This window comes from Branchiostoma lanceolatum, chromosome 16 (assembly GCF_035083965.1).
Source record: "Branchiostoma lanceolatum isolate klBraLanc5 chromosome 16, klBraLanc5.hap2, whole genome shotgun sequence".
Lineage (NCBI taxonomy): Eukaryota > Metazoa > Chordata > Leptocardii > Amphioxiformes > Branchiostomatidae > Branchiostoma > Branchiostoma lanceolatum.
In genome coordinates this window covers 11,538,759-11,551,179 of record NC_089737.1, presented here as the reverse complement: position 1 = coordinate 11,551,179, position 12,421 = coordinate 11,538,759, and the positions used below count along the sequence as shown (strand labels likewise).

The 12,421-nt window shown below is 41.7% G+C and overlaps 1 protein-coding gene across 4 annotated transcripts in view; it reads right to left on the bottom strand.

The window, feature by feature from the left end:
- Positions 1–111: 111 nt before the first annotated feature.
- LOC136421918 (zinc finger protein 525-like) overlaps positions 112–12,421 on the bottom strand; it is a 41,291-nt gene continuing 28,981 nt past the window's right edge. For 2 of the 4 annotated variants that reach the window (XR_010753541.1, XM_066409499.1), the window contains one exon: positions 112–3,005. Coding sequence is in view for 3 of the 4 variants with exons in the window: in XM_066409499.1 (XP_066265596.1) it covers positions 1,565–3,004 (1,440 nt within the window). In the remaining variant the exon portion in view is untranslated. Of the gene's footprint in view, positions 3,020–3,972; positions 4,115–12,421 lie in introns of those variants that run through there. The other 2 variants (XM_066409498.1, XM_066409497.1) reach the window with 2 other exon arrangements.

Genomic DNA, 12,421 nt, shown 5'->3' with positions numbered 1-12,421 from the left:
TTTACAAATAAAATATAATCTTATAACATTCCTGGTCAGCCTGTAAAGCAATAGATGTGCATCCAGAAAAAGTATTGACACAAATGAAATTAAAGTGAACCTTTGCCCAAATATGTCGCACCATACTATTTATTTAGATGCGTTGAGACTTCATGAAAGGACACATTATTGCTAAAACATCTAGAAAAAATGAATTAATCAATAATATAGTAGACTCAGTGAGACAGAGGCTGACAGATTAACTTTCATCATTTTCAATGTAATATTTTTCAAATTCTGATTAAGAGTCTACTTAAGACAGGAGGATTACAAAATAGTTTATCAAATGGAAATCAAAAATTCAAGCTCAAGTTGGATTTGGCTTTAGATTATGGAGTTTAGGAAGATAAACTTGGCCTAATCATATCAATACTAATCTAGTGTGACTATGTATAGTGTTAAGAATAGTATAGAATAGAAAGTACAAAATAAAATATTCAAGAATTAAAGTACATGTAGTATGTTTATGACAACAAAGTATGTTCATGACATTAAAAACAATGCATTCTAGATCTAAAATGCAAACAAAATAGCGTTTTATGAGCCGAAGCCATCATTGGATGTGGATTATACATACAGAAACTAACTTGAGAAATGGAAGCTGACCACCATCCTTTCCAGATGGTCTAAACAAAATTGACCATTCACGGGTTTCACACTTCCCAGAAGTACTTGTGCTGGGATCCGGAAACAGATATTCTCCAGGCGACAACAATTTCGCTCAGCGTGCAAAACCACTAAAAATGATGGTATGTGGGCGCAGGAAATATAATATAACCGAGTAGAACACAAAGCACAACTCAGAGATGGCAGTTTGGTGCAGAACCGTGCAAAGGACAGGGTTAATCTAATCTGTAATCCCTTTCTGACGGAACACGAGATGTGACCTTCATGTATGAGGTCATCGGGCGAAACCAACTAAACATTGGCGACGTGTTGGCTAGTTGTCCAGAAAAATACCTTTGTCCACAAAACTTTCACATCCTCACTATTATTTGCCGGACAGCTCATAAGTTCCTGTGTTTTACCGTCCTTCTACTCAAGGTTTTAGCTGTTTCCTTCTTTGTTTCGCACGCTGAGTGAAATTGTTGTCGCCTGGAGAATTTCTGGATCCCAGCACAAGTACTTCTGGGAAGTGTGAAACCCGTGAATTCTCATTTTGTGTTTGCTTCTCATAGTCATGTGCAGACAAGGTTCTAATTTCAAGTTACCTTGAAGGCTTCTAGTCACAGAAGGGTCCCACATTGGTGTGAAACCTATAATGTCTGGAGTAAAAGCTAGCCTGGAAGCTATTTTGGAGCAAGACAATTGTTTTGTATGGTCTCTCACTGGTGTGACACCTATTTCTGGAGTAAGAGTGTGCTTGTAAGCTGTTTTGTATGGTCTCTCACAGTCGTGATCCCTCCTATCTCTAGAGTGAGAGCAAACTTGTGAGCTGTTTTGCATGGTCTCTCACCGGTGTGACGCCTCCTATCTTTATAGTAAGAGGGAGCTTGTAAGCTGTCCTGTAAGGTCTCTCAGAATATTATTTATCATTAGCAACTGACACTGTTTTCGTATTCATTGATATTTGGTGTTGGCTCATCATATGTTTCACGAGGTTGCTCATCTCCTTGGCCCTGTAGTCACACTCTCGGCAACTGTAGGGTCTCTCACCGGTGTGCCGCCTCATGTGTCTTTTCAGAGCAGGCTTGTGAGCTGTGCTGTAGTCACAATCTTCACATTTGTGGGGTTTCACACCAGTGTGGTACATCCTATGTTTCTCCATGTCAGACTTTCGGTAGGTCTTGTATTTACAAATGTCACAGCTGAAAGGTTGCACACCAGTGTGTTTTTTCATATGCTCGTATAGCCCACTTCGATATGACGCCCTGTAGCCACATTGATCACACATGAACGGTTTCTCACCGGTGTGTTTCCTCATGTGTTCGAGAAGACGGTGCTTATCATACGCCCTGTAACCACACTTGCCGCACATATAGCGTTTGGGATCGATTGGTGAGTCATTGCCAGGCAGAAGTGATGCCACGATGTCACAAGCCTGGTCAGGAGTAGGTTGACAAGGGGCCAAAGATGTTTCCTCGGATTTCTTATTTCCATTTTGTTCATGTCCGCTGTTGATGATCATGAAACCAGTGTCCCTGTCATCACTATAACGCTCTGGATGGTTCAGGTTGGAAGCTTTACAAATTTGCCCGGCTTGATCACTATTGGATACATGGCATACCCACCTACGTACATCACTGTGGTCTTGAGTCTGTCCACGAGAAGTCGAAGGTGTTTCTTCATATGATTTGCGTCCTCCAAAAGGCTTCTCTGTACAAGAGTCACTAGTTGGATTAATTGTATGGAGAACCTGGTTATAAAAAGTTGGGGTGTCCATGCTGATTTCATTATGACAAGCTCTAGCAGCTTCATCTACAGCCGTCATATCAAAGTCTTCGTCTTTGCGAGAGTCTTCTGACCTATTGATCCGCTTGAGGGGGTTATCGTTTGAAGGAAGTGTTGCTGAACTTGGAATGTTGTAAAGTTGCTGTTGTTGCGTTAGCTGTACCTGGTCTGTATCAAGATCGAGTTCGTTTGTATGCATGAGCACTTCACTGGTTTCCTTCTTTATCACAATGTCCAGTCCAGAACTTTGCAGTGAGGCGCCAGAACTTGGAGTCTTTGTTGACATTGTATCACTATCAACTTGCTCATGCATGGTAGCTGTCTCCTGATCTTGTTCAGGTATGGTCATTTCGTCTGGAGAACCGACTCCTAACTTCCTTTCCAACTGACGGTATTCCTCCAGCATCACGTCCTTAAGGATACTGACCAACCTGTCCTTGATGCTGTTCTCTTTGTCCAGGTTTTGAATCCTCCTGTTGAGTTCAAATATCAGCTCCTCCATGTCCAGTCTGGGGAGGACTGCTATGGTCACCACGCGTGAGAGGCCACAGATTAACTCCTGTTGTCCGGACATGCTGAAGGACATTATCTATAATAGAAATATGTGTTATACTACTTATTATATAAGATTTATATCATACCCAAGGCATGCATTAGAGTAGAGTAGAGTAGAGTAGAGTAGAGTAGAGTAGAGTAGAGTAGAGTAGAGTAGAGTAGAGTAGAGTAGAGTAGAGTTTACAGTCAGGTAGGATGCTTTACATCCAGTTTGGTCCACTCCTTTTTACCTCTTCTTTAGCCGATTGACACTGTGGGTTTCTGTGGGTGCTCCAGGGCTCTGAAGTAGTCAAAACATTATCTAGTCAATAACTACATTAATATAAACACAGACAATCTTCTGAAACCAGCTCAGGGGCGCACCCGGGGTAGCAACACTCTAAAATTCCAAACAATCAACGCTAGAACAGACTCATTCAAATACTCCTTTTTCCCCCGCACCATACCAGAGTGGAATGCCCTGCCTGGCGCGGTTGTTACGACTCCCATCGTTGAGGCTGGAGGCCTGCCCCCCTTAAGCTTAGCCTGGGACCTCCTCCCCCCCCCCCTACTTTGCCCCTGGCGGGGTTATCTGGGGGCCTATTACTAGTAAGTTGAAGGAATGCATGGATCGTCGAATGCTCACGGTTTTTCGACCATAACTTCACCAAGAGTTTAATACCTTAAGAGAGACAATTGACTCGTAACTGTTCAAACCAAGCGTAACCAATTAGCACCAAGAGACCACGTCTAGCGATATAATAGACGTTAAACAAGGACAACAACAACAACATAACTTCCAAAAAAATTGAAGCATAACCATATGACGCTCTTCTATGATACATGAACCTCAAATGCGAAGTTAATCTTTAAAAAAACCCTGCTTTTTGCGTGTTTTGTTGTGGTGCGCCCCCCTCCCCACGTTAGCATTCTAGCATGCCTAATGAATTAACCTATTTTCAAATAAGTACGTTAGTACCACAATCAAGTCGACAAGGTTCACCCTACCTGGTTTATTGCCACACTGCAAGAGGGCGAAGGTTTGTAAAATTGTGCCTTCCTTTGAAGTGAGAGCCAAGACGTCTCGATGACAGTTCGGACAAAAATGGCTGACAGAAAAATAAGGTTTTCGGGTTAAAGGTCACAGAGGGCCAGGAGCACTGATGATCCAAATAATCTCACGATAGTGGTTTGAAGGCAAATGACTGTCAGTGAAAGAATGTTGATAGAAAAATGAAGGAACATCTATAGTATAGCTATCTAAATAAAAGAAAAATAAACAAAAACACAATCAGAATGTGAATTTAGTACATGCACTTCTTTTCCCATATTCTTTTACAGAATGACACTGATATATAACTGTAACAAGTCCTTTACCTTAAGTTATAGATCACCATTTTGTAGCCTAAGTCTCGCTTTAAGTAACCCTTCTACTTAATAAATGATAGACAGCACCATTGAGTCAGGAGAACTAGGAACATCCTTATCCTGTTCATTGATGCATATCTTAACTATGTTAATCATTGTAAGACTGAGAACAGTCTGTTACCATGGTATTGGAGGCTGTGATAAATGTTTTCCGTGTTTACCGGGAATCCAGATATGCCATTGGACTGATCTTCATAGTTATCATTTTGGAATCTGCATTCAGCATTGGACACCATCTTCGCAGGCACGCGGCGTGACAGCAGCTGGTTATATTACACTGAACGGCATGCTGAATTTCTATTACTACTTGTCCTTATTTATTTTGTCAGTCTCCTTGCACAGAGCTGAGTGGCTAAAGCTAAACACTCTGGGAGGGGCTTGATAGAGCCATGGACAGTAAGTCTTGAGTTTGCGTTAAACGCACAGACTAACCACATTGTAATATAAGTCATCTTAATATATTGAGAAAGGAGAACAACATACTTCCCAATGTTCAGCTTTATTGCTATTGTTACCTACAGAGTCGCAAGGACCAAGGAGGAGTTAACGCTTGTAACAATAAAATACATTGTACATGCCAACCATAGTATTGTTCACGTTGTACTGTTGAATTGTACCTCTCTATAAGTACATACACAAACACAAACGTAAATAGATAAATAGTTGCTGTAATAACTCCTTAAAACGTTTTATTCCAGGTTGGTTACAGACGCTATTTTCATTTGTGTTTTAATCTTCTCATATGTTTGACTAAGCTAGACCTGTCACTTGTTCGGTAGTCACACTCTTGACAACTGTAGGGTTTCTCACCAGTGTGCTGCCTTCTCCTATGTCTAATCAGATTGTACTTATGAGCTGTGCTGTACTCACAGTCATCGCATTTGTGAGGTTTCACACCGGTGTGAACTTTCATATGAATGCTAAGGTTGCTTCTTTTGTATGTCTTGTAGTTACAAACTCCACAACTGTAAGGTTCTTCGTCCGTGTGTGTTTTCATGATATGCTGGATTAACCCACTTTTCAATGACGCCTTGTAGTCACACTGATTACACTTGAACGGTTTCTCACCAGTGTGTTTCCTCAAATGTTCAACAAGACGATGCTTAGTGTATGCCCTGTAACCACATTCACCACACATGAAAGGTTTTCCTCCTTTGTGACGTTGCCTATGCTGAGAGAAACTGCGTGCGTTCACTGTTTTGAATCCGCACACGTCACACAAATAGCGTTTGCAATCTATTTGTGAGTCATTGTCATGCAGAGGTGACACCGTGTTCTCGCAAGCCTCGTCTGGAGTCGGTTCACAAGCAGCGAAAGATGTTTCTTCGCTTCCAATATCTTCACTTTGTTCTTGCCCGCTGTTGATAAAACCAGTCTCTCTGTCGTCACTAAAATGCTCAGGCTGGTTCAGGTTGGCCTTGGAAGGTTGAAAAATTTGCCCGGCTGGATCATTATAATTATCGGGCACATGACATTCCCACCTACGTACATCACTGTGGTCTACAGTCAGCTCACAAGAAGGTTTTTCCCCATAGTTTGTGTGTCCTTCCAAGGGTTTCTCTGTGCAAGAATTATTCATTAGATTGATTGTATCTAGAACCTGGTTATAAACAGTAGGGGTGTCGATGCTGAGTTCATTACAACAAACTCTAGCTGCTTCATTCTCAGTCATCATAGCAACGCCTTCTTCTTTAATGCGAGAGTCTACTGAGGTATTCACTTGAAGCTGGGGGTTCTCGGTTGAAGGAAGTGTTGCCGAACATGAACTTGGAATGTTGCAAAGTTGATCTTGTTGCGTTTGCTGCAACTGGTCTGTATGAAGATCGAGTTCGTTTGTATACATGGGTACTTCACTGCTTGTATCGTTGTTTTCCTTCTTTATGATAAAGTCCAGTCCAGAACTTTGCAGTGAGGCGCCAGTTACTGTCTCCTGTTCTTGCACAGGTATGGTCCTTTCGTTTGGTGAACTAATTTCTGACTTCCTTTCCAACTGACTGTATTCCTCCAAAATCACATCCCTAAGGATACTGACCAACCTGTCCTTGATGCTGTTCTGGTTTTGAATCCTCCTGTTGAGTTCGAATATCAGCTCCTCCATGTTCAATCTGGGAAGGACTGCTATGGTCACCACGCGCGAGAGTCCACAGATCAACTCCTTTTGCCTGGACATGCTGAAGGACATTATCTATAAAATAAATACGTGTTAAAATAATAACTTTATTGCAAGTTTCTGCCCGAAGGCTAATTGCAGACAAACAAGTACATGGAAATACATGGGAATCAAAAATAGTTATCTAGACTACTGTGAAAGTTCTAAGTTAACTAAGGTTGACTATGGTTGTGGTTGGGTTTGACTTCTTTTTTGAAGGCAGTGGAAAATGAAGAGACCCATGTATATCATACCGCTGAAGTCAAACCTTGTCAAAATGCTTCTCTTGTAGAATCCTACGTTAAACTGTATGGCACTAATTCATAATTGATGTCCCTCAAATGCAAGTGAATCTCGGAAAAAGATTACATTGTCTGTGATTTGTGCACATATCCACGTTGCTTGTAGCTGGACACCCCCCTCCCCACTATAGCATTAGCCTTCTGTATTGACAATGAAATACCACATTTTGACAACTATTCTAGATGGAAAAGGTTAATACTACCTGCCTGATAGCCAAACAGCTACAGGAAGGATGGGTTAAAGGATCTCTTCTTTGGTGTTGAAGCCCAGACGTCGTAGAATATTACAATTGGAACCAGTTGTTGGGACAAATATGGCTGACACGAGAACTGCTAGCCAGGTTAAAGGTCAAATAGGGTCATGACTACTGATTATCCAACTGGTCTCATGAAATTGCAGACGACAGGATTTGCAAAAACAACAACAGCAATAAAGAAACAAGGCAACATTGCAGGTAAATTCATGGCCCCCACTAGTCATATCTATTTTACAGAAGGCCTCTGATGTTTGCTCTGAATTTGGCACATCCTGATTCTATTTATGATATCTGCATATCTAGACTAATTATTGTGGGACTTAGAACGGTCTGTTACCATGGTAATGGAGGCTGTAATAACTAGTTTCCGTGTTGACAGCGACAGCTGGACATCTTTCATTGTGCTGGTCTTTATAGTTACCATGCTAAGATTGCTGAGTTTCTATGGGTGCTCGTCCTTATTGTTTTCTAAATCAATCTTCTTGCGTAGAGATTAAAGCCAATAATAAAGGCTTAACACTCGGGGAGGGGCTCTATAGAGCCATGGTCAGTGAGTCTTGAGTTTGCGTTAAACGCACAGACTAACCACATTGTAGTATAAGTCTTCTTAATATATTAAGGCAGTACAACACATTTGCCAATGTTCAGCTTTATTTTTACCGTTACGTACAGAGTCAAGAGGACACAGAGTGTGTAACAATAACAATACTAGCAGAATACATGTTCTGCTGAATTGTACCAAGCTCTCTGTGAGTACATACTCAAAACAAAAATCTTGTGGTAAATCATTGGCATTTTATAGAAAAATACGTGCTATGGGGACAATCTTTCTCAGAAACAAAATACACTTGAATCGAGGCCAATTGTATAATTAGTTGACATCATTGCACCACTGTAAAACAATGTAAAGTTACTGCCCTGGTTAACTCTGGCCAAGATAAAAAATTGATAACAGAGATAAATAAGTTGCGAGAATTTAATTTTAAATTATTACATAGAATACAACCTTGTAAGTACCTGCTCAACAAATGGAAAGTAAGAGATACGTCTGGAAACATTTACAGCCCTACCTGTGATATATGTGAAAAGATCGAAAATTATGAACATATGTTTTTAGAATGCAGTAGATCAAGAAACTTTTGGTGTAGAATAAGCATTACTCAGGATGAAGTTTTGTTAGGATCCAAAGAATGCTGTGCTAGCTTATTAACAATAGCAAAGTACTCGATCTATGTCTCCTGGTTAAAATGTAAAGATAATCCTAGACAACTAATGAGGGATGATGTGTTCCTTCCTTTTCTGCATTTGTGTTCACTATACAATGTTAAGCTTCCAAACAACAGAGAATAATTGGAATTATGTACCCTGATGGAATTATGTATCCTGACGGAATTATGTGCCCTGATGGAATTATGTACCCGATGTTATGTACCCAGGTGGAAATATGTAACCTGATCGAATTATGTACCCGGACGGAATTATTTACCTTGGTGGAATTATGTATCCTGGTGAAATTATGTATTCTGGTAGAATTACGTACCCTGATGGAATAATGAACCATGGCGGAATTATGTATCCTGGCGAAATTATGTACCATGTTGAAATTAAAATCATTTGAAAAAACCCAAAAAAACAGAGATAAATAAATAAACAAAGAATATAAACAAAAAGATGAATAGTAGCTGCAAGAACTGTTTCAGACGTTTTATTTCTGGTTGGTAACGGACAGTATTTTCATTTGTGTTTTGTTCTCACATGCTGGACAAGGCCGCTCTGAAAGATTGACTGGTAGTCACACTCTTGACATCTGTAGGGTTTCTCACCAGTGTGCTTCCTCCTATGTGTAATAATATAGTGCTTATGAGCTGTTCTGAACTCACAGAACTCACATTTGTAAGGTTTCTCACTGGTGTGGACTTTCATATGATTGCTAAGGTTGCCTCTCTGGTATGTCTTGTAGTTACAAACTCCACAGCTGTAAGGTTCTTCGTCCGTGTGTTTTTTCATATGCTCGACTAGCGAGCATTTATATGAAGCCTTGTAGTCGCACTGATTACATTTGAACGGTTTCTCACCAGTGTGTTTCCTCATGTGTTCGACAAGCCGGTGCTTCTTATATGCCCTGTAACCACACTCACCGCACATGAAAAGTTTTTCTCTTTTGTGCTGTGCCCTATGATTGGAGAGACTGTTTTCGTTCGAAGTTTTGACTCCGCACACGTCACACACATAGCGTTTGCAATCTAGTCGTGAGTCAGTGTCTGGAAGAAGGGACATCACGTTATCACAAGCATGGTCATGAGTTGGTTGAGAAAAAGCTAAAAGCGTTTCCTCGCTATTTATATTTCCACTGTGTTCCTGCCCACTGTTAAGAGCACTAGTGTCCCTGTCGTCATTATAACGTTCTGGTTGATTCAGGTTGGAAGGTTGAGAAAGCTGCCCGATTTCATCATTATCGGACACATGGCATTCCCACCTACATACATCACTGGGGTCTGGAGGTACCAAAGGTGTTTCCTTACAGGTTTTGTGTCCTTCGATAGGCTTCTCTGTGCAAGAATCCCTCATTGGATTAAGTGTATCTAGCACTTTTGTATAAAAAGTAGAGGTGTCAATGTTGAGAGCATCATAACAAACTCTAGCTGCTTCATTTTCGGTCGCCATAGCAACGTCTTCTTCTTTAATGCGAGTGTCAACTGAGGTATTCGTTCTTAACAGGGGGTTATCGGATGAGGGAGGTGTTGCCGAACTTGAACTTGGAATGTTGCAAAGTTGATCTTGCTGCGTTAGCTGTAAGTGTAACAGGTCTGTGTGAAGATCTAGTCGGTTTGTATGCACTTCGCTGTTTTCTTTCTTGATGACAATGTCTAGTTCAGGACTATGCAGTGAGGCGTCAGGACTTGGAGTCTTTGTTGACATTGTATCCGCTTTCAATGTTGCAACGTCCTCTTGCATGGTTACTGTCTCCAGTTCTTGTTCAGGTATGGTCATTTTGTTTGGAGAACTGACTTCTGACTTCCTTTCAAAGTGAATGTATTCCTCCAAAATCACATCCCTAAGGATACTGACCAACCTGTCCTTGATGCTGTTCTCTTTGTCCAGGTTTTGAATCCTCCTGTTGAGTTCAAATATCAGCTCCTCCATGTTCAGTCTGGGGAGGACTGCTATGGTCACCACGCGCGAGAGGCCACAGATTAACTCCTCTTGTCTGTACATGCTGAAGGACATTATCTATGATAGAAATATGTATTATGAGATGTATATCATATCCAAGGCGCTACTTGGTCAAAACCTGGAATGCATAGAATACTTGAGTAATGCTCTAGGTCCTTGTAGCCTCCTTCGTTGGTCCTTGGTTTTAGAAGTATGGTCTTCCCCTGTATAACTTGTAAAATGGACTTATAACTTATGATGCTCCTTTGTAATACATTTCCCTTGAATGCGAAGTCAATCTTGAAGAGCTACATTAAAAGAGCTTTTTTCGTGTTTTGTTGTAGGACGCCCCTCCCCACATTAGCGTTAGCCTCATGTTATGGGCCATGACAATGAAATACCACATATTGACGATTATTCTAGACGGACAAGGTTGATCCTACCTGCCTGATAGCAAAAGAGCACAGGAAGGATGGGTTGAATGATCTCTTATTTGGTGTTGAAGCCCAGACGGCGAAGAATCGTCGTAGAATATTAGAACAAATATGGCTGACACGAGACCTGCACTCAAGGTCGAAGGTCAAATAAGGTCAGAGCCACTGATTATCCAACTGATATTGCAGACGACAGGATTTGCAAAAACAACAACAATAAACAGACAAGGAAACATAACAGGTAAATTCCTGGACCTCCTATCATATCTATTCATATCTATTCCACAGAAGGCCCCTGATGACAAAGATGGATCCATTCCAACATTTTCTTTCTTCTCAGAACCTCAGTTTCAAGCTAGCCTGGAATCCATCCTATTTAGCTTCCGGCCGCTACCCAAGCTCCGCTGGGCTGTTTCAAGCAGCCGTTCCAATATCGGGTCGGGCCTAAGAAGATTAGAGAACCCTTGAGTAAGGCACATTCTATTTCTTTTTTAAATTGTATGCGGACCAATCATTTTCAAACAGAGAACTGTTTGTTACTGGTATTGGAGGTTGCGATAAGTGGTGTCCATGTTGACTCTGAATCCTCATCTTCTTTTGAACTGACTTCCATAGTTGCCAAGCTTGAAATGCTGAATTTCTATCGGTCCTTGTCCTTACTTTGTTTCTTCTATCAGTGCCCTGGAATTGAGATGGATGGCTGAACTCGAGGAGGGGATCCATTAAGCTATGGACAGTGAGAGTTCTGTCTGTATCTATATAGCCGGTATAACCGCCATTAGGCTAGCCGTGGCGACTAACGAAGGGAGTTTTTGCTTGATATTACATATACTTTCCCTTCTTAGTCGTGGGGCACGACACGATTTCACTTCTACTCTAGCGACGCCGGCCTTAAAACTTGCACGCCGGGCCCGGTTCTTGTTCTCCCTGAACTCCTAACACCCTTACCTGCGACGCCGGTCACTAAAACGACGCCGGAAACCCCATGTTAATCCACAACAGGGCTTGATGCGGCAGAAGTCAATGGAAAACAACATCGGGTCCGCCATTTTTGGTCTGAATTTTGAAGGAGAGGAACGTCATCGCTACGTCAGCGCTTGTACAGCCTGATTGGTCAAGCCCAGTCATGTGAGTAAACGCACCAATCAGGCTGTACAAGCGCTGACGTAGCGATGACGTTCCTCTCCTTCAAAATTCAGACCAAAAATGGCGGACCCGATGTTGTTTTCCATTGACTTCTGCCGCATCAAGCCCTGTTGTGGATTAACATGGGGTTTCCGGCGTCGTTTTAGTGACCGGCGTCGCAGGTAAGGGTGTTAGGAGTTCAGGGAGAACAAGAACCGGGCCCGGCGTGCAAGTTTTAAGGCCGGCGTCGCTAGAGTAGAAGTGAAATCGTGTCGTGCCCCACGACTAAGAAGGGAAAGTATATGTAATATCAAGCAAAAACTCCCTTCGTTAGTCGCCACGGCTACCATTAGGCGTAACACACCAGCTACGTGCACCACTGGGGGTACCAAAGGCGTTTTCTCACAGGTTTTGTGTCCTCCGATAGGCTTCTCTGTGCAATAATCCCACATTGGATTAAGTGTATCTAGCACTTGTGTAGAGGTAGTAGAGGTGTCAATGTTGATTTCATCATAACAAACTCTAGCTGCTTCATTCTCAGTCGCTATAGCAACGTCTTCTTCTTTAATGCGAGTGTCTACTAAGGTATTAATTCTTAACAGGGGGTTA